This window comes from Amblyomma maculatum, chromosome 10 (genome assembly GCF_055883805.1).
Source record: "Amblyomma maculatum isolate TAMU_Amacu chromosome 10, ASM5588380v1, whole genome shotgun sequence".
In the NCBI taxonomy this organism is placed as follows: domain Eukaryota; kingdom Metazoa; phylum Arthropoda; class Arachnida; order Ixodida; family Ixodidae; genus Amblyomma; species Amblyomma maculatum.
In genome coordinates, this window is record NC_139353.1 from 115,320,480 (window position 1) to 115,343,346 (window position 22,867).

A 22,867-nucleotide genomic window follows, 5' to 3' on the forward strand; every position below is an offset into this window, starting at 1 on the left:
CCGGGTCATTTCAACCCCCTGGGGTTCTTCAAAGCGCACTGGCATCATGCAGTACACGGGTGCCTTCGTTTTCATCTCCAATGAAAAGCAGCATTCATGTCCTGTGTTTGAACTTGCATCCTTGGGCACAGCAATCAAGTGCCCTAACCACTGATCATTTGCAGAAGGGCAAATCCACCAGCTGTTACTTAGTATTTGAACAGCTACTATTATTATGTTGTGACTATTATTATATTGTTACTATTACGTTGTGACATCCAGCAACTGCTTTGTCTGAGGAATCTGTAAATGACAATACTTACAGCTCTCACTTAGTTTAATTGAAACCAGCGAATGCAATCCCTGTACATTTTGAAATATGTAGTATGTATCTTTCTTATTATTCACTTTTATGTCATGCATAATTATTAGAAAAGTGTGAACTATTAAAATATTGAAACAACATAGCAGAATAAAAGATTTAAACTTACCAGTATGCTGTAGCTGTTCTTCACTCAACTCTTCTAAAAGTAGTATGAATACTGCATCAACAAACAGCATGAAATGGTTTAAATTCGGTTGGGGAAGGATGCCTGAACAGCACAGCACAGTGTAAAACAGGAGCCACATCTCGCCACCGGTTGGCAGTGGCATGTACATCTCAGGTCCGTAATGTGTCAGATCATATACTACAATGATAACAGAGTTGTATAAAACAGTGTTGTTTACATATATGTATATGAACTTCACCTTCTATTACTTGCTCCCTTGCCTTCTTTCAGACAGATGTGAAAATATTGCAAGAGAAAATTTCACACCAAAAGTTGAGAAATAAATTATTGTAAATTTGGCAATTTTTGACCATGCCCCCCCCCCCCCCATCATGGCCTTCATTTCACAAGTAGGAAGATGGTCACCCAGAAGTGCACTCATTTTTATTTTATTATTCAAAAGCTTGCCATGTGGCGTAGAATGAAGCTGTCTTCTTAAAGGAAGTCATGCAGTCTATTTTCTTCAAGAAACCGGAGCAAGCTCCGGCTCTTAATATTGTCCGTTGGCCACAAGTGTAAATGTTCCTCCCTTGTAGCCGACTGTCCAACTTCTTGTAGTTGTCTTATTCTTGACGGCTGCATTCCTTGGCACATCCATAAAAGGGGGCGAAGATCCACCTCGGCAGTCGGCCTTGTAAACTTAGGGCATGTGCTTTGCACTGCACCCTATTCAGAGCCCCCTCGGCACGTCACCGACGGGGCAAGGGCCCTAATCTTTGTAAGGGACACCTCTCTCGTTATATTATGAGGGAGGGATTAAGTATAGTAACAGGACTTATAGTAACTGCATGCTTTGTTTTCCTGAGTTAATGCTGAATGCAATGAGACAAAATTGAAGTACGAGCATTTAAGGTGATGGTCATTATAATTACAGAGGAAACCTATGGTAAAAAATGTGTGCTAACATCATCGGGCATACAGGGCTTGATATGGCTTCAAACTTTCATTTTTGTGCAGCTGTAGGAATCAAGTCATATATCAAAAAGTGGCAGTCTGCAAGTCGGACTTGAACATAGCAGCATTGCATGCAAATAAAGCTATATATTAAAGGCGTGAAACGCGACAACACTTCGTCTCCAGGCCTCGTTACAGCTTGCGCCATTCTGAAGACCATGCTGGGGACCAACCCTTCGATTTTAGCTGTGATGGTATTGGGCTGTACATTTAATGCAGGGATACTGAACTTAACATATGCTGGGGCACTTAGATTTACTGCAGAATTACGCTGGTAACGACGTTGGATCGACGTGCGGTGCTGCAAAAATTAAACAGTAGTATGTGGTTATTTATCATTAGATATCAAAAAGGAAGGAAAAGATGTTTGCTATCCCCTGCAGCACCTGGCTGAGGCGGCGAAAATAAAAGGATAGTGAGGAAGCGGTAGAGGAAATCAAAGAAGAGCGACAGAGAGAAAGGACAGGGTAGGCAAAAATAAGAAAATAGAGATATATACACTATATATGGTATAATATACAGTAGAATCGCGACCGTGCCTTTCGCAGTAATGTGGTGGTCGAAAAAAAATAATAATAATCTCTAAACTGTACAAAATTTGCATCACGTGATATAATAATACCGCGGTAGTATGTATGCTGCTATGAATGCACACGTTAATGAGCAACACGTCCTCCACCAAAGCGCACAGAAAATGGGGTAATGTGAACGCGCGGTCATATGTTAACCTCCTTGATTATGAGAGTGTATATTTGTTTCCTTTGGCCATATGACCATGGTGGACATCAGTAATAAAATGATAATTTTCTTTACTTTAAATAGCAGCAAGTGCTTCTTATCTGTTAAAACTACATGACAAATCTCTGACCTAACCGGTTTTTCTGTGTGAAGACGATAATTTACTAGCAGACGATATCACGTCGCAAAACGCACGAAGCCAGAGCCATCCAAAGTTTTAGGCATTCCTGTAGCCAAGAGTCTGGGAGGCTGCGTTAATGGCGGTGTTTGTGCGCGGTCATGGTGTGCGATGCTCTTGTTGTACGCAAGTATTGTGGCATTTTCTTAACTGGTGTACCTTATTTCTCCTTGCCACTCCCGACTGTCCTTCTCTCTCTTTCCTTCTCCCTCTCTATTTTTTCACTCTCCTGTCCTCCTTTCATGGCTCTTCTTCCAATAGGGGGGGAGGGGAGGGGGAACGGGTGGGCAATGGTGCAGAGTTGGGGGTCACATAAAATGGTGGTGGTGCGCGCCGATGAATGCGCGGTCTCCTCCTCTCATGGCTCTCTCTCCAGCTGTCCGGGCTCGTTTGCAAGCTCAGCAGCGTACGCTTGGTGGTGGCTGCGGTGCTTGCGCCGATGGATGTCCAGCCGTATGCGGCGTGCGCTGAGTTTGGGGGCACGTTGCGCCGATCGCAAATTCCTCTATTTCTGCTGGAAACAGAGACGCATCAAAAGTGCCTCCGGCATACAGGACCACGTCGCAGGGGTTCCATTTACATTCCCAAGCAACATAAAGTTCCTTCGTGGACGCACCTTAAAGAAAAAACATTATGCAACGCCAACTAGGCCGGCCGACCTGCGAGCATGGCGTGCGGCGCTGGACTCGAAATTCCTCTATTGCCTCTCACATACTCCTCCAACTAAACCAATCCTGTGCTAGCTGCATCCGCTTGACCCCTGCGGACGTCCTAACCTTATCCTCCCACCTAATTTTCTATCGCGCGCTGCTACGCTTTCTTTCCCTCGGAATCTAATTCGTTATCCTTACCGAAAATGTCCGACCCATGCCCATGTTTTCTTTTTGATTTAGACTAGAATGCCATTGACTTTGCACGCTGCCTATTTCGAAATGTTACGCCTACCACTTTTCGTACTTTACCTTTCTGCGTTGTCATCAACTAAAGTAGTTAGGACCTTTTTCGTTACCCTCAAGTTACAGCCCTATTGATGAATACCGGTAGGATGCAGCCGTTTTAAGCTTTCCTCGTGAGCAATACCACTGCTAGCGGTGATCTGCAAGTTATTACCAAATGGGATGCATCCCCATTCTATTCCCCTCGTTATTTACCATTAATGACCCAGCTCTGCGGGTACTACCTATTCCCAAAGTAGGCATATTCGCTACCCACTGCACTGAAAATTACAATAGGCAGTGAAAAAGACACTACTTACCAAACAGCAGTAGCAGCAAAACCGCCGGATATGGGCATAAACGCCACTTGGTGTAGAGAGAGGAAGTGGGGCGAGAGACAGTGGTACGCATCGTGCCTGCTCTGCCAAGGCTCGTTTGGTGGCCCCGAGAGGGACCGTTAAAAAAAGAAAAAAAAAAAGCTGGAAAAGCAGCTTTGCGGCCCATAGGGCCTCGAAGTGTTGATGGCAGATGACGACTGAACACTTCACATGGGGCAGATGACGAGTGAACACTTCACATGGGGTAGTGCTTTGCGATAACCTCCATCAGTCGAAGGAAGGGGTCATGGCAGCGCCGCCTACCATTTAGAGACAGCCACCAAAGCCACCCGAGGTAGGACTCTGTAAGCGCTGGGGTCAGCTTGCGGCCGCTTCTTAACAGACGGGCCTTGGCCTTCTGCCAACAGCTCTCAATGTCCTGAGCGTGGGCACCAGTGACGGGATTCACAAAAAAACTGTGAGTGATTAACGGTGTTGTGGGTGAAGTTCATGTTAACATCGTTGCTGTCCTGCAGCCCCGGTACACACTGGTACGCCGCCCACTCATCATTGACTATCGTGGTCCCCGGTCGAACGTTGTCGGCAATAATCTTTCCCAGGGTCGCCGCGTCTCGTCGGTAGACTTTAAACAGGCGAAGTTCTTTGGTGGCTACCCAGATCATCCCGAAGATCCACTGTCCGCGGTCGACTACACCGCCATAGTTGTTCTGGCGGTGTGGTGTCACATTGTCGCCTACCAAAAGCCGGCCACGATTGTGTTTGCGTTTGCCCCTCATGAGGCATTCATCTACTTGCACTTCTTCCCCCGGTCCACCCATTGGGGGTTGCTCCGCGAGCTCCACGCAGCAAATTTCGCGGACGTAATTGGTCCAATCCGTACACGTCTGCTTCGAAATCTCCTCGTTCTGCATCTCTCTGGCGAGGGACATGGATATCTCTTTAGACATGCAGAACGTCAAATACAGTATAGTTGACCGCGGCAGCTTTACATTAGGACGGCCTAGGCGGTCCTTACGGGCAAAAAAACTGGCCGAGTCACCTCCGGCGTCTTGTAGGCCAGCCGATCCTTGCAAAGCAGCAATGCCGTGAAGTTGCGACAGTTGCTTGGGCCACCTGTTGCATCGGAACTGTGCACGTCTTCCTTTCGTCGAAGCGCGATAGTACGTCACCACTTCGCCACTTCAGTTCGGCTTGGTGTCGTTAAAGCCTAGTTGGCCGCAAACTCCCCAGTACTCCGACGTAGCCGGACGGCCTGCCGATGTGGAGGAGGGATGTGGTCGCACAGTAGACGACTGAGGTGCGAGTCGCAAAGGTCGCACAAATTCTTCTTGCAACGCTTCGCCCTCCATGATGCGGCCCATCTCGTTGAACTTTGGGTCCCAGCGAACCGACGACATCCTGAATTGGTACAGGGAGCACAAATGCTTCGCAAGGTCTTGCAAGAAAATGGCACTTCCAAAAAGTGAAGTGACTCGAGTCGTCAAAATGCCGTGTGTAAGGGGTGTTATGACCGTGCATGGTCCGCACTTGCGCGCACTATTGTTCCCCTGTGGACATAGATATGTGCTGTGGATATGTGCTGTTGGTGCAAGGGCTCTAATTGAGCCTGTTTCCATGAATCTTTTTGTGTGAGCCTGCTTTGCTTTGCGAGACCCTGCAAATGCCAAATTGGCCCTGTGAAGGAAACATCAAGAAAAATACAAAGAAACGTCGCCCTGTGAGAAATAGCCGGATGTGCTTTTGTTCAATTGTTCACCCTTCCCATCGAGAAGCACTATTGTCAAGTGAGGAATGCCTATTGTCCAAATGAGACATACAGTGACACGTCCGCTGACGTACAGGACAAGAAAGGAGCATGACGAATACGGCCATTAGAGGAATTCCCGGGAATGCAAGAAAGATTTGCAATTGTCGGTACTGCTACGACAAATACGACAATTAGGCAAGATGGGGCTGTATCTGTAGACAGCATTGCTGACGCAGGGGCTGAATAGTTTCGAACATTTTTCCAAAGTACCCAAAATATATCCGGAATCCGCCCGGCTTTGCTGACCTATCCCGGAGGATGCATAATTTTTTTTTCAAGTGCGTCCACGAACGGACTCGATATTGCTTGCAAATGTAAATGGGACCCCTGCGACGCAGTTCTGTATTCCGGAGGCTCTTCTGATGCGTCTGTTTCCAGCAGTAAATACAGGAATTTCGAGTCCAGCGCCGCACGCCATGCTCGCAGGTCGGCCGGCCTAGTTGGTGTTGCATAATGTTTTTCTTTAAGGTGCGTCCACAAACGATCTTGATATTGCTTGGGAATGTAAATCAGACCCCTGCGACGAGGTTCTGTATGCCGGAGACTCTTCTGATGCGTCCGTTTCCAGCAGTAAATAGAAGAATTTAGAGACCGGCGCCGCACGCCATGCTCGCAGTTAGGCCGGCCTAGTTGGCGCTGCAGAATGTTTTTTTTTTTCAAGTGCGTCCACGAACGGACTCGATATTGCTTGGAAATGTAAATGGGACCCCTGCGACGCGATTCTGTATTCCGGAGGCTCTTTTGATGCGTCTGTTTCCAGCAGTAAACAGAGGAATTTCGAGTCCAGCGCCGCACGCCTTGCTCGCAGGTCGGCCGGTCTAGTTGGCGTTGCATAATGTTTTTCTTTAAGGTGCGTCCACGAAGGAACTTGATGTTGCTTGGGAATGTAAATGGAAACCCTGCGACGTGGTTCTGTATGCCGGAGGCACTCCTGATGCATCTCTGTTTCCAGCAGTAAATAGAGGAATTTTCGATCGGTGCAGCCACACCAAGTGCACGCCCCTGAGGAGGGAGAGCATTGAGAGGAGGAGACCGCGCATCCATACCGCTGGACGTCCATCGGCGCAGCAACACCAAGCGCACGCCCCTGACCTTGCAAACGAGCCCTGAGGAGGGAGAGCATTGAGAGGAGGAGACCGCGCAAACGCCCCTGAGGAGGGAGAGCATTGAGAGGAGGAGACCGCGCATCCATACCGCTGGACGTCCATCGGCGCAGCAACACCAAGCGCACGCCCCTGAGCTTGCAAACGAGCCCTGAGGAGGGAGAGCATTGAGAGGAGGAGACCGCGCAAACGCCCCTGAGGAGGGAGAGCATTGAGAGGAGGAGACCGCGCATCCATACCGCTGGACGTCCATCGGCGCAGCAACACCAAGCGCACGCCCCTGACCTTGCAAACGAGCCCTGATGAGGGAGAGCATTGAGAGGAGGAGACCGCGCAAACGCCCCTGAGGAGGGAGAGCATTGAGAGGAGGAGACCGCGCATCCATACCGCTGGACGTCCATCGGCGCAGCAACACCAAGCGCACGCCGCTGAGCTTGCAAACGAGCCCGCACAGCTGGAGAGAGAGCCATGAGAGGAGGAGACCGCGCATTCATCGGCGCGTACCACCACCATTTTACATGACCCCCAACTCTGCGCCATTGCCCCCCCCCCCCCCCCCCCCCGTTGGAGGAAGAGCCATGAAAGGAAGACAGGAGAGTGAAAAAATAGAGAGGGAGAAGCAAATAGAGAGGAGGACAGTCGGGAGTGGCGAGGAGAAATAAGGTACGCCAGTTAGGAAAAAGACCATTGTTTCACATCTGCCAGTCGCTGCCTGCAGGCTGTCGCGTGGCATGGAAGCTCCACAATAGCCTATGCGATATGCGACGGCGGGGGAAAGCTTTCGTGAACGTATTGCTTGTGAAAGCATACAAGCCACAGACTACAAAGAATGCTGCGAAAGGCAGGCTTACTGGTTTTGGCATGCCAGGAGATGACCGCAAGAGAAGAAATTTTATCATGGAAATGGTGAAGAATTGGCAGGTAAGTGCTGTAACTATGTTTACACGGGCGAACCTTTTCCCTATTCCTGTTTCTTATTGCAATGGCAGTAGGGCTAGCAGTAGCATTATCAGCAGTTGCGCGTCACTAGAGAGAGAAACAAAACTTTATTGTCGGAAGCTGAGTTACTGGGTCCCCTTGTGGAAGAGCCAAGTAGCCGTCAGCTCGTGGCTCGCTGTTTACGGCGCCTAGTTGTATGTATCGGGACGCACGTTACGTGGCACTGGGGGGCAAGTGGCTGTCAGCTGGTGGCTTGCGGCGACTTTTTCAGAGCGGTGCGCACGGCGCCCAGTTGTATGTACCTATCGGGGTTTGTGTTAAGGCAGCATAAGGGGGGGGGGGGATGGAGTCTCCAACAATCTACAGTGAGGAGCCCACGGCATCATCAGATGTGCCACCAGCTTTGCATTTGATGCGGCCATCTTCAGTGAATAGAGGCTTTGTCTGTGTACATTCATCCTTCATGGCCTTAATATTTAAATTGCCTGCACACCTCAAAGGGCAGTGAAACATTTCCAGTAATACTGAGGATGACGCTTAAATCAGTTGCGCAAATTCAAGCAAGGTATCAAACTATTGCAAATATGCATTCAAAAGACGTATTGCTTCATTGCTTCAAATGGAATACAGCCTGGTTTACTCCTGTGAATGCGTTCCGAATTTGCGTCCTGCGACGGAAAATCAAAAGGTTCACATTCCAAAAAAAAAAAAAAGCACCCAGCACGCAGGTGATAAAATCCCATTTTAGTTTTTGATCAATTCCATTTGGCATGCATGGGTACAAGTCAATGAAAAAAAAAACAACAGCAGGATTGGCTGAAAATACATTTTATCCGTGTTGCGTCAACAGACGCTTTGGCAAGAAAAAAAGAAATGCGTGTCCCATAGATGTAAATACGTCAATATTTTTTCCTGGGGACAATAAAGCAAAGAAAAAAAAAGGAATGGTGCACTTGCGGTAAATTTCGCTGACCTTCCTGTGCTCCACTGCAACCTGGCGCTGACAATCCACGCAGCCGATGGTAACGCAATATTATAAATAATCCAAAGGGATGTAAGCTCTCAACAAGTGTGCTCACGCGCGTTAATCTGACTGAAAACTAAGCCGACAGGCGAAAGCACAGTGAGCTGCTGCCAGGGATGTTACTCATGATGGTGAGTCTTTGAGAAAAGAACAGCAGTGAAAACATTGCAAACTCTATTATGTATGAACATCGATAGCTCAGATCGGAACGAGCTTTCACTGCTCAGCCAATGCGCACGATAGTTACTTTTTTCAATCGATGTTTTGCGTAAGTGCCTGCCACCGCCAGCACCGTGTCGCATCGTTGCCGCCGTTGCTTGTAGCCAGCGGATACCGAATCTTTGGTGAACCTTCAAAGGAGTTTCGAGGGCGTGCTCGAGTGAAATGTGCCGAGCACACCCGCCGGTTCACTTGCTTGTAAATGCCAAGAGCTTCCATCCATACTTTTTTCGCTCATTCTGAGAGGGAAATATATAAAACATTCTTGCACTGCCTTCGCTGCTCGAGTAGCATGGTGCTGCCTAGTTTTCGTCCTCATGGCAGCGCAGAATTCGAGATATCATCTATGAGAAACAGCTGTTTAGGCAAGAGTTTGCATGTGCATAGAGGGTAGCTATACTTGCCAAAACCATTTATGTAGAGACGCAAAGTTCCCCGAGGCAGAACAATAGCCAGAGCTTGTAGCAATGTTTATTTTATTGTAATACTTTGGAGTACTTTGACGAAAGCAAACATGCTGGTTTTGTAGATAGTATAGAAAACACAAAAATATGACAGAACATATATTTACTTATGAGCCCTTTTAGCTGTGAATTTATTGTTCATCCAATCATCGAACCCCACTCCAGTGATAACACATCCGCTGCCAAAAACGGCCATTGTGTGCCAACACCCGCAGTGGCCCGAACTCATTTTTCGCGAGCAACTTAAAGCACTAAATGCTTGATAATACACAAAACAACCACCAGTTGCAGTGTCACTATCTACGTAACCAAGAGGAAGAACAATGTGCTTAACAAGCATTTTGAAGCTCTATTAGGCTTTCTCTTTGCTGTAAACAATGTTTTTCATTGTAGCTTGCATGCAAGGAGTTGTCAAATGTGGGTCACTTGTATAAAGTGCTTGGCATTGATGCATGCATTACTCTGTTTGTGCAGTGCATGAAGTAAGCTTGCAAACATCAGCTCCTTGTTAATTACCTATAACGAGGTTGCACACTCTACTTGACTTGTTTCTGTTTGCATGTGTTTGCAGAGAATATTGAGATGGAATTGGATACCCACCTTGCACATGGCGGAAGGGCAGGGAAAAGCAATAGGTAAGTGCACTGAGGATTGAAACCCCTGTGCTTATCTCAGCATATTGCCTTCTGCTTTTGCTGTTACGTAAGAAGTGGTACCTGCAGCAGTCCCAAAGATGAGCTGCTTGGCAGCTGGCTAAGCCATGATGCTGTACAGCTGGAATACCTCTTTTGAAAGGCTTTTGGGGCCCCAGTGTTGAGTTTTACCTGTCTCTAATGATTAGAAAACATTGTTACAGGATGGGAAGCTAGTGATGAAAGAGCATGACCGATGGTGATGGGATGGGATGGTTTTTAATAATGGGAGCAGGCCTGGAGCAAGTGCTCATGCCTGTGCCACTGCTCGCTTCATCTTCATTGTCCTTAGCAATATTCAGTGTCGAAAATAAATTGAAGATGTTGGTTACTTTCCTAAACTTGACTAGCTGCTCATTATTTAGATGTCTGCACATACTCTAACAGTGAGACGCCTTGTGACAAGGCCAATGTTGGGAGCATGCCCAATCCTTCCCTTAAAGCATGCAAATTTTCATGCTTCGGGTTGCTTCTTATTGGTCCTCAAGAATGTGCTTCTAGGTTCTTGTTGCACTACTGGCACCCCGCTGACTAATTGGCATGGTCAGGCGCGTCTCATGCACTTACCCGGGAGCTTTTATGCAATTATGATTATGCTTGCCTTCTGCCCTTTTAAACGCATCTTAATAAAAGGCCATATTAGGAAAATAAAACAACAAATGCAGTGCTGTAAACAGCGCATTTCTAAAATGGTAATTTACTGTCTCCTTACATTTGAAGGGCCAGGTGAGAACTGTGGTCTCGATTTAGTTCTTGGGATCTATATACAAAGAAACCATAAGTTAGTGTAATGTTGAAGAGAATAGAGAAATTCTCTAACATTGCACCCACATTCCTTTCCCCGCTCTCCCCTTCCGGTTGGTCTGTTTTGTCTGTTGTATTCTGTTGTATAACACCCCCAAAAATATTTCTGGCTATGCCACTGGTACCAAGAATACTGTCATCAACTTGCCCAAGCTTCCTTATCTGCTAATTTGATTCAAATGGTCGCAAAAAGCAGTTGTGCCTCTATGAGCCACCACACTCCATGCGTATCAATATGAATGGGCACTGCCACAGTTCTTAATAGAGCTCAATAGAGAGTTTGCAATAGAGCTACATATTAAATGATCTACAAACAAGGAAAATGGTTGGTACTTTTATTGCATCAGCTAAGGGGTCGTCACCAAACATACAGCACCTTAGAGAATTCGGCACCAGGTGTTTGCATAAGTGATAACTCATGGACAGATGCAATTGATACCTTGAGCAAGTATGAGCAATACCCACACAGCTAGTTTTTTATATTTTGTTTTTATCTACAATATTACCCTGATTCATTGGTATTGTGTATAGGTGCTCCCCAGTGCATGCTCAAGTTTGCAACATTTGTCTGCCTGTGCAAATATAAAGAAGCAGCGACGTGCAGACTGGAACTTTTTGTAATGAATGCGTTGCATGCAGCAATGTATTTATACTAATACACAGTACTGAAGATGGGCATTATCACAATGGTGTGCAAGTAGCCGAGCAAGGGAACAAGAGGCACCTGCTCGCGCTGGTGAGTCAGCAGGATGCCACTGCTGCAACAGTGCCTTGCAGCACGCCCCTGGCAATCAATAAGCAGCACTTAGTGACAGAAAAATAGCATGCTTGTTGGTAACGAACGACACGCATTGTCCTAGAGCCAGTCTCGTCACCTGGTGTGTTACCATGAGTGTGCAGGATATGTTTCTGTGGAGTGGACCAGTAAATTTTGTCCTTGACGGCAGCCTTCTGTCCATAACACTTAAGAAGCCAGAAGGTAGACATGGAGAGTATCTTTGTACATAGTGTAGGCACATGAAGTAAAAATTCCACTGCATGATATTTTGTGCGCATTCTGCTACACATAAGCATAGGGCTTTTTCTTCACTTTCTTTTATTACCTGTTTATATAGCTTGTGGTCATGGAAGTAAAAATATCATTACCAAGAGTATTTTCTTTTGCATTGGACGGCCAAATGAATCGGCAGAAATAGGAAATGAGAGCTTCACTTCTTAATTCATTGTTGTAAATAGCGGCTAGTGATTCTATTTGCTAAAAATGCATTGCTTAGTGTGTCATTTGAGTGGCTGATTGGTGGGGTGCTCAGCTCTTGATCTGAAGTTTTTCTAACTGCATTCAACTTTCTGGTTGGTTGTTAACTATTTGTATAACAATGTTCAAGTAACTGTGTTCTATTTGCTTCTTTTCGCATCCCAGGTTTTTATGTAACCCCCTCACATAATACTCCAGTTCGAGCCTGTGAGGTATGTGAGTAAACAAAATACAGTAAACCCTCGTTAACACGAACTCGCATATCTCGAAAAATCGGTTAAGCTGAAAATTTTCTAAGTCGCGCTTTCACCCCCCATAGGTACTATGTATTAACTCCCGTTTATCTCGAAGCATTTTTTGGGCATAATGCGCATATGTTGAAATTTTTACCACAAAGATCGAAGGCAAACGTCATTACCGAAAAGTGATAGGGGCTCCAAGCAAGCGCTTTGTTCTTATATTAAGTGCTGAATGCAGTCACGTTCAAAGAGCGAATACAAAATTCCCAGAGACGCAGCCGGTTTTCACCTTGGGAGCAGTCACGTGAGCACCGATCGCATGCGGGGCTGATGGGTCTTATTGGGCGTGGTTCGGTCAGCTGTCCTCCGCACGTGCATACCGGCAAGAGAAATTTAGTGATTGTGTGGTTCTGTTTTGTCGCGCCATATTCACGAAGCACTGACTTATTTTTGTTGTGTATGTGGTGTTCGCAAAAAAGTTGAATGCAGCGGCGGCGACCAACGGCTTATGCGATGCGTTTAGCAGCTAGAGGACGCTTTTGTCGGGCCGATTGCCAACGTGAAGCGGGCAAGCATTACCCAGTTCTTCCTTCAAAAATTATAAAGTTGAGTTTTTCCTGAGAATTCTTTTCCATTTATTACAAAAGCTCCCTTAGTGCAGTGGAGCGTTGACGGACGTGACAGGCGAGGGCAGCCAAAGCATTCCACTCGGCGCTATCGCGCTCAGGTTCTGGATTTGTAGAAAATTTCGCGTATCACCCAGAAGCAGCTCGCTAGGCAGCCAATCGCAGAAGGCTTTGGGCTACTCAATTTTCGTCCTGGTTCTTTTTTTTGTTTTTTTTTTTATTCGTGAGCGAAGTTGGTTTTCCTAGTCCGATTTGAGCGAAGAACCTGCAGATGCTCACTTCGTCTGATTCATGCATATATGAGCGCATCGAGACAATTCAGTAAAAGCTTGGTAGGGTAGTAAAGGAAAATAAAAGTGCTAGTGTGGCTAGATATTAATTTTCTAAAGGAGCAAGAGGAAGTCATTGCTTGCATTGCAGTGTAGTAGCGCACCGTTGAGCTGTGACCTTTTTTTTTTTTTACACGCGACCCGTTAAAAAATCATTCATCACTGTTTTACCATACGGCGTGCTGTTTAGTGTTAAAAGCTGGATATAGCATAATTGTACTCCCCCTGACTGGCCCAATTGACCTTCATTTCCCCATCTAGGGAACTGGAGATTGGGGACGCTTTATTAATGTGTGGAGCTATCCACGGTAGCTAAGTAGCAGCTCGGTAGCTAAGGAGTTCAGTTCGGCTCTGCTGTCCTCGTCTGAGTTTCTCTTCCTGTTTTGACATGTAAATAATGTATATAAAACTTCTTTGCCAGCTCTACCTGCTGCTCCCCGTCCGATATCTTGTCCGCCTGATCCCGCTACCCAGAAGCCTTGGCCCCGAACCTGATCGCATCAAGTGGATGGCTGCGGTGTAATGGTCTGCGCCCCCAGTCCTGACTCTGGTACGGTAAGTACACGGTCCTTCTCTTGGAACATTGCCTAGGTTTTACAACTTGTAGATATTTGTAAGCTTTGGCAAACGAAGGGTGGCTTTAGAGGCAGATTGGTTTTCTCTAACCACATAGTGCAGGGACTTGCCATTGCTGCAGTAGTCATGGACTGAAAAAAGTTGCACAAACCGGAGCTGGTTTCAATATTTAGGGAATTGGGCATTGACTGTGTTCCCATCCGCAGAAAACCAGAACTGATTAGCGCAATTGAGGACATCGGTGCGGACGTGGAGGGGATAGCAGAATGTTGGGAGCTTATTCAAGAAGAGTGAAAGAAGGCTGAGGAACAGGAGAAGCTCAAAAAGGATCTTGAAGACGAATAGAATGAAAGGGGGATCGAGAAAAAAACGGTTCGATCTGCAGTTAGCACAGGCAGAACACACTGGGAGACACACACCAAACTTCGTTGTGAGTCAGGAAGCATCAAGTGTCAAAATAAAAAACCTCTTGCTACCATACAATCTAGGAGAAGACATAAGGCTTTTTCTCGTAAAATTCGAGTGGGCATGGGAAAATGTTGAGTTATCGTCTGAGTTTTGGCCCCAGAAACTACTGACCGTGCTCCCATGTGAGGCAGCCCAAGTGCTTGCTCGGCTGACAAAAGAAGAAGCGGCCGACTATACTAAAGCAAAGGCAGCACTTCTCAAAAAGTACCGCCTATCCCTCAGATGCGTTTGCCGCCGTTTCAGGGAAACCAGGTAACAACGTAATCAGTTGTTTCCGAATTTCGCTTACAATCTGAAGGCAGACCTGACAGAATGGTAAAAGAGGAGAACAGGCTTTCGGAACTCATGACAAAGTAGTAGAAGTCATCTGCCTGGAACAATTTTATAGCTGTCTAGGAGCAGAAACGCGTGTGTGGGTGCAAGACAGGCCGAGAAATAAAAGTTTAGAACGTGCAGCAGAGCTGGCCGAAGAATTTCATGCTAGGTGGGGAACAGAGTGATCGTGTTCTCGGGGAAACCCTAAAGCAAACGAAAAGTTTCCGCGAACCCAGACTGGAAACCTAGCAAGCGGCACCTTGGAGCGAGACGAAAGCCACAGGGCAAAGTCGAGTAACTACCCTAAAGTGACAGCCGACAACAGGAAGGAAACCGAGAGAAAAATCGGTCTGTTTCCTATGCAACGAGCCCGGCCACTTTGCCAACACATGCAGGAAGTTGAAGGTTTTTTTCTCTTTGGCGGATGCAGATGAAAAAAACATGCGCCTGCTGGAGCCATACCTAAAAGAGATGCAGGTTAATGGGAAGCATTGTTGGGTTCTGAGAGATTCCGCGGCCACCATGAACGTAATCCACCCCACATACGGGAAGGCAGCTGCCTTAACAGGGGATTGTGCATGTATTAAACAGGTTACCGTAAAGAATAACGCATGTCTGCCGGTCGCACGTGCCAGAATAGGCCCATTTAGCATTCTGGAAATAGAGGCAGCAGTATTACGGAACCTGCCAGAGCAGCTTCCGTACCTCTTTTCGAACAGGTCAGAGCAGATGCTGCAGGAGGAAGGTCGTAGCTTCGGTGACCGAGCCGTCCAAGCGCTCACTTGATTGAAAGCCCACTAAATTGCAGCTGAACTAAGCCGAAAGAAGAATGAGCTTTCTCTCGCGATGGGCCAGGTAGTGGCTAACCAAGATAGCGTCAGATTCTGGCGGAGTGGCTCAGGTCCGCGACAGAGAGGACTTTGAAGGCAGGGAATCGGGCACCGTGTCCCCGGATGAATCAAGGGAGATAGCGTCTATTGTAGCGAAGCCACGCGTGGAACCCTTGTTAGCTCTGGCAAAAGTCGATAGACGATAGCAGCCGAGCCGTAAAAGACATGGTAAAAATGAGGATAAATACAAAAAACATTTGTGGCGAACATCCTCCCAAGTGTGGCGCAGCTTCACAAAGGCCAACCTAGAACGCCCCAAGCTAGTGTGGCTGCAGAAAAAAAAAGAAAGCTGCGGGGAATTGAGCGGCCGAGAAGGATGGAACGAGTATGGAAGAATAGGAATTAATGAAACTGGAGTCGAAGAAGATAAAAAAGCCCCCCCCCCCCCATAAAAAAAAAAACGACAAGCCTGGAAACTCGAGAACAGGATTACCGGGGCCTGAAAATGCTGCAGGCACTGATATTAAGCAGATGGCTTTTGAAGAGCTTTAGTTGTTTTCTAGTGAGGTGGTTGCCACTTTTCTCGACGATAAAGGAAAGGATGACAGATGGCACGCGGTCGCTGATACAGTGACACAGCTATGAGAATGAAAACTACCTTACAGCACGGCACAGCAGCGATCTAGAGTTTCTAATACACATGCATGTCTGACTCCCTGCCAATTGTCAGAATTGTAGCAAGTCTAATTTTCTCTTTCGTTGAAAGAACGTCCTGCCTCAAATCCCGATTTGAATGCTAGTTTTCTTTCGTTTTTTTAACGATCCTTATTTGCCTTAACAGTACTTTCAAGTCCTCTGTCACAAAATTAAGTTTTGACAGAGGAGGTAACAGGTGGCAGCCAGCCGCTCGACAACTTGCTTGGAGCAGGATGGCGGGTATAATGAATGCTACCTTGGCACTGTGAGGGTGGGAATTGGTCAAATATTAAAAAATTCTGAAACCATTACGGACCCAAGCAAAGTTGCTGATATTATGAAAAATTATTTCCACTCTGTGTTCTCTCCCAGAGATGAGACAGCTAACATATTATTGTCATCCACTTCAGACCCAGACTTTATTACGTTTGAAGGGGCCTTGTCACTCGTACTAAACCTGAAAGAAAAATTGGCTTCAGGTCTAGATAATATTCCGAATTCCTTCCTTCGCCGCTATGCTGAACCAGTGTCGCATATATTAGTATCCATTTTTAGCCTCTCGTTACGCATTGCTATTTTACCGGATGACTGACGTATTGCTTGCGTTATAGCGGTTCACAAGAAAGGTGATCGTCTCTTAATGGAAAACTACCGTCCTATATCCTTAATCTCCACGTGCTGTAAATTATTAGAGCATATCGTGTCTCATTTTTTTACAAATTTTCTAGAAAGTAACCATTTGCTGTCTCTATTCCAACATGGATTTCGTAAAGGATTATCTACGTGTTCCCAACTAGTAACAATAGTCCATGACATTGCTAAAGTTCTTGACACAGCTGGCCAAGTCGATCTCATTTTTCTTGACTTTAGCAAGGCTTTTGATCGGGTTCCTAATAGAAAACTTTTGACTTTTGAATTTCGTTATTCCTTCCTTCATAATAAATTGGATCAATGCGTACCTCTCAAATCTTACCCAGTTTGTAGACATCAGAGGGCATCGTTCCATTATTTTTCCGGTTTCATCGGGAGTTCCACAGGGAAGCGTTTTAGGGCCTATCCTTTTCCTAATCTACGTTAACGACAAAATTACTCACATTCATCCCGATATTAGCATCCGCCTCTTTGCAGATGATTGCCTTCTCTATAAACAAATAACATGTGAACAAGACCAAAGAAATTTACTCGACAGTCTAACGAATATCAGTGATGGTGTGCGGTATCGGGTATGACACTGAACTCCCAAAAAAACAGTACTGCTCTGCGTCACAAATAAAAAGCATCCCTGTGTATTTCCTTATGTTATCGATGGTCACCCTTTAAAGCAAGTAGATGAATACAAATGCCTGTGAATTACAATTATAACACTCTTTCGTGGTCTAAACTTATAACAAACATTTGCGCATCTGCTACACGTAATCTCGGCTTTTAAAGACACAAGCTAAAAAGGGCACCTTCCAACCTAAAACTTCAAGCCTACAAAACATTTATCTTGCCGAAACTCGAGTATGCTTCAGTGGTTTGGGATCCCTTCTACGTAAAGGACAAACAAAAGCTGGAAATGGTCCAAAGACGTGCAGTTCGCTTCATATTTAATAAATATAGAGCTACTGATTCTATATCAAAGAATCTGTCAGATAATAACATCCCAACACTGGAAACTAGGCGGAACATTGCATGACTTAAATTTTTATTTCCAATTTACAAAAACTATCTGAACATCAACTCACAAAATTATATTCAGCCATTTTTATCGCGCTCATTAAGACACAGGCATGCCCATAATTTGTTCCCTTATACTGCGCGCACTAATTTGTTTGAATACACCATTTTTCCATTAACAATAATAGAGTGGAACAAACTGCCTGCAGCCGTTTCTCCTTGGAAAGTTTTGATTATGGTGTAACAAACGCATCACAGTTGTGATGTTTTTTTTTTACTTTTCTGCTGTTTTTACCCTTATTTACATGTCCTATTGTTGTGTAATGGTATAATTTGTGCTCTTGTACGGCATTCATTTAGTGGTCTGAATTTGCTGCTGTGTGATCCCTTTTATTTTTGCTTCTGTTAAATCAAGCGCCCATTTCAAGTATTTTTTTTTAAAGCTGACCTGCTTTGTTTCTGTATATTTCCACCTGCTTGGTCTTCTGAGACTGCAGTATTTTCAAATAAATAAATAAATAAAAGATCTCTCAAAGCATCTACAAATAAGTAAAAAACAAAATGGCGCTTGTTGTTGTTTTTTTACTTATCTTTTACTATAGTCTCAATTGAGCAGTACGGCATGACAAACAGCTCATCATTTGAGGTTCAAAATTTCAGTAGAGATCGAAATGTCATTAACACAACTAAAGGAATAAAGCATATGGAATCAGACAGGGGCTTTATGAATCACATCTACAGAGGAGGGAGAAGCGGAGAGCTAGTACTTCACTTTGACGTCAGATAGGGAAGTTTTTTTTAGATACTTTCGTTTGGTTTGCATTACATTCCAGGAAGACAAGGGGTTCATCTACATAGCTGAAAGTTTTAGCGAATACTTGAGTAAATGATTAAAGTGGGCCACACATCGGCCAATCGTCCGATGTAGGTTGTCAAGGCTTTCGGCAGCTTCCCATGTTTACTGTGTTGCGTAACATGTCTTAATGAAATTAAGTTTCATTTCAGCTTATTTTAACTACTTTTCCGAACAGTTCGTTATTCTCACATTCTTTAGAGCCCTTTCGTCAGGCTGGGGGATAGACACAAGAAACCGCTCAAGAGAAGGAAAGTAGCGGCATAAGCCTGAAAGGAAAGGGTGTGGAAGGAAAAAAAAAGGACCGAGCTGAGAGGCAGGAAAAAATAATGAAAGCAAGCAAGCAAAAAAATAAATTTGCCAAGCAAAATTCGCGAAACTAAGCTCAAGACATTGTAAATGCGCAATTAAAACGCTTCATTCCCGTTTATTGCTCTGCATTGTATTGGTGCTTATGCAAGCTATCGTAGACTGAAATATAGACCACAGGAGAGCCTAAATAAAAATTATGCAATGAACAACTGCACCCACAAGCGCGGGCCACTGTGCGCGCACGGCGGTCCCAGTAGACGTGCATTCCATTTATCGGGCATGCTAATTGGCACCATGCAGATAGCGCTGATGCCTATGAGTTGCTATGAGGACCTGATCGCTAATGCTCCACTGAGGACTCTTGCATGCTATACAGGTCATCAGGGTTTGACTATGAGCCAGACTGCAACTCTGACACCCATTTGCGGTGAATCGATCAGCTGCGACCTCTTCGTGGCGTCTTGGCGGCGGACAAGCTGTTACGACTGGGATCTCAGCCGAAGTTCATGTGGCGCGCTTCCAGCAGATCGAGGCAGAATCAAGGGGGTTGCCTGTGAGCAGCGGCCATCAAGGACGGCGACGACGACAGGCATTCCATTCCCACGTGCTGGGTGGTCAGTTACCCTGCCGGGCCGGAACGGGTGAAACGACCCTCGTCATGCCCTTATTCTCCCATAGGAAGACGACTCTTGTGAGGCGTTCATCTCTGCTTGACAAGAGCGTCAACCAACCTTCTTGACAGAGGGAGCCGAGAAAAGAACGAAGCCGATTCCTGGAGCGGGAGATGCACGCTGCTTAGCCCCAGTAGCGGAATGACCGGTCAAGAGCTTTGACATTTCCGAGAGCACGGGGCGTGACACCTCAGCCGAAGGCCTGTTTTCTGCGGGTGCCGAACTTGCACAAATAACCAGGCACAACATCGACATTGCCACCAGCAGTGCTGACCCTCACCACTCCTCTGAAAAGCTGCGAGGAGGTCCCAGTGATGTCTCTGGCAGTGGGCCGGGCCTCTGTTGACCGCACGTGCCCACTGATTGGACTGACCCAATTGAACTTCATTTCTCTACTTAGGGAACTGGGGATTCCAGACGCTTTATTAATGCGCGGAACTGTATCCACGGTAGCTAAGTAGCTCGGTAGCTGAGGAGCTCAGCTCCGCTCTTCTCGTCTGAGTTCCTCTTCCTGTTTTGACATGTAAATAGTGTATATAAGACTTCTTCTTTGCCAAATCTACCTACTGCTGTCCGTCTGATGTCTTGTCTGCTGATCACGCTACCCAGTAGCCTTGCCCCCGAAACCGATCGCATCAGCATAAAAAAAAAACGCTTTGCCGATTGTGAGCAATAGTGGTGTGGTGGTCTTTTTCTTGTAGGCAGCGGCTGTGCACAGTTCATGCTGCCACAGTAAATATAGAAGTTTTGGCTTGGGTCTGAATAAATAAAGTCAGAAGAAATGGCATGTAAAAGGGCTATTAATTATCTTGCATTAAAGGACTACAATGGCAAACCGATGGCGCTGAGGGAAAATGGTGGTAGTGCGACGCGATTAGTTTGCGTTGGCTGTTGAGGCATAGCTAGAACACTTGGCGACGACTTGCAGATGTCTTGGCACACACCTCTAGGACTCATTTCATGCTTTCTGTCTCTGTGTGTATATTTATTCTAGGACTCATTCACACTGTGTGAAAGTGCTCCTCACTCCACCCCACCCCCTTCCTCCTCCTCTGAAAGTCGGAACATTGAACATGCCCCCTCCCTCTTGTGCAAGTAAAAAAAAAGCTTCAAATTTTTGATATCAGAAGGTTGGCAGGTATGTAGATGTTAAGATTGGTGCTGGATCTGTGTTGTACAGCCTACTTAGTTCAAAAATACTGCTGTCGTGTCATATAGGCAGTGTGTATGTGGAGGCACAATAAGGGGGTCTAAAGGTGAATACAGGCGTTAACGTGGAAATAACAAGTAGGCCACTAGAATTTGAATTCACCAGCAGTGCAAGGGAATAACTACGTATGTCCTTTCAATGGGCAGTATGGCTTTTATGGCAAGGGCCATTTTGTGAAACAACTTGAGCCGAGCATCAGTGTAACGAGATGGTGCAGCATTCCTTATGCTTGAACTAAGCAAAAGCAGATGGCTGACACAAGACAGATCTGAGAATTTGATACCTTCGGCTAAATCTAGCGGTACACAACAGCTTTTGCCCAGCTGCCGTGAAGCTTTAGGTAAGGAAAATAGAGCAGGTGCTTAAATTGGCCTGACACAAGAGCCACATACCAGACGGCTAAGGTCACAGATATGGTATGGTACCATATATTGCAAGGCTGTGATGTTAGAGTTAAGAACCAGCCGCTCGTGACTTGCACATAGCAGCGTGAAAGACATTGCTGCAGAGCAGACCTTATACACACTGCTGAGCAGAAAGTTGCTTATTGCCACAAATTGAGCATATGAGAAGAGGCATAAGCTCGTTTCTTTTTTAAGCTATCTTTTGCAACATTTGACAACCATAGAGTAAGCCAAGCTTCACTGAGTTAGTACTTAGGGTGGTGAAATACTGTTCAGCTCTGCATAGCTTGAAAGATGTCATTTGAACTCTGATTGCCTGAAAACACTTTGCACTTGAAATCAAAAGCTTTTTTTTCAGATGCAGTTGAGCAGCACACCCTGAAGTTCCTCGAGAGCACACCAAATTTGAAGCGGCGCAGCTCTGTCAACCGCTGTCTCGCAGACATGTTGAAAGTTAAGAAATGAGGGCCAAGAAAAAAAAAATATTTACTGTTGACGCTGCTGCTTCTGTGCTTCCTGCACTCGTTTTGAGGTCTCCGACCTTGAAGCCGAGGTGTGGGTTTCTTAACCATAGGGCCTGTAGACCAATGTTTTTCAAATGGAGGTCTGCGAAACCCACGCCCATAAAAAAAGGTCACACAATAGCTCTTGCCTGGCTAACAGTTTTGTAGGGTTAAAAGCATGAAGGCTCAAAGCTGCATTTAGTTTCTGCAAGCAAAAAAAATGCAAGAAGTGTGCGGAAATGAAGAGCGTGCGAAAAAAAAGGAGAGCATCTGCAACATTTGTTGCTGGCATCTAAAACTCGCTCTAGCTGTACTGCTCAATGGGGCAGCAAATGCAAAACATCTCGGGTGCCCGATGAACGAGCGGCGCAGTGTTGGGAGCAGTCGAATCCCTGTCACTAGAGTGGCATGCTGCAAACATGTAGAACCATATTTCTATATACACGCAGGCGTATAAACTCCGCATCATACGAAGTCCGTACTATTTCTGTATCGTACGAAATCTGTATGATTTCTGTATCAACGGAGTTCCGTAGAATTTCTGTACCATGCGGAATTCCGTACGATTTCTTATCATACAGAGTTCCGTATTCCAATAATTGCGTATGAACGGAAAATACGGATTCCATGTATGCGGATTTTTTCAGTAGGGTTTCCTTTAGGCCCACATTTGCATCGCATCCGCCCTAAATTGCCCCACAAGAGACCGATGCGGGCAGAAGCGGGAAGGAGTACTTGCCTGCCCCGCTAACGGCCATGCGGAAATTATCTAGGTTTTTGGTGGGCAGCCCTATTTGGGGCAGCCCAGGAATTTTCTGCATGAATTCCACATTTTCGTTTGACCTTCCCTTAAGTACCCCTCAAGGGTCCCATGTAGGCAATGTGCGGGCATACCCGTATTTAGCCCCGCCGCGGTCCATGTGGGACCTATTCGGCTTTTGAGTGGGCAGCCCCAATTATATTAGCCCAAGCTTTTCCTACACAGAGCCCAAATTTTATTTGCATCGGCCCTAAAATTTCCCAAGCGGGACCCTTGAGGGCCAGATGTGGGAATATGTAATCAGTTAGCCCTTTCCGCGCCTATAAGATGCCTACACGGAAAAAGCAGGGGCAAGCCCAATTTGGGCTTGCCCACTTGATCCCTAAAGGGGGCCTCATGGGTGTTATTGTGGTTACCCAGGCCCAACTTGCCCATA

The 22,867-nt window shown here is 46.0% G+C and overlaps 1 protein-coding gene across 1 annotated transcript in view; it reads left to right on the forward strand.

Moving 5' to 3' along the window:
• The window catches only part of LOC146177295 (uncharacterized), a 41,996-nt gene extending 30,448 nt beyond the window's left edge, over positions 1 to 11,548 (forward strand). Inside the window, exons 4-7 of the mRNA XM_084581513.1 lie at positions 4,056 to 4,130; positions 4,189 to 4,555; positions 9,801 to 9,864; positions 11,389 to 11,548. Coding sequence (XP_084437639.1) covers positions 4,056 to 4,130; positions 4,189 to 4,555; positions 9,801 to 9,864; positions 11,389 to 11,548 — 666 coding nt within the window. The remainder of the gene's footprint in view (positions 1 to 4,055; positions 4,131 to 4,188; positions 4,556 to 9,800; positions 9,865 to 11,388) is intronic.
• Positions 11,549 to 22,867: the final 11,319 nt, after the last annotated feature.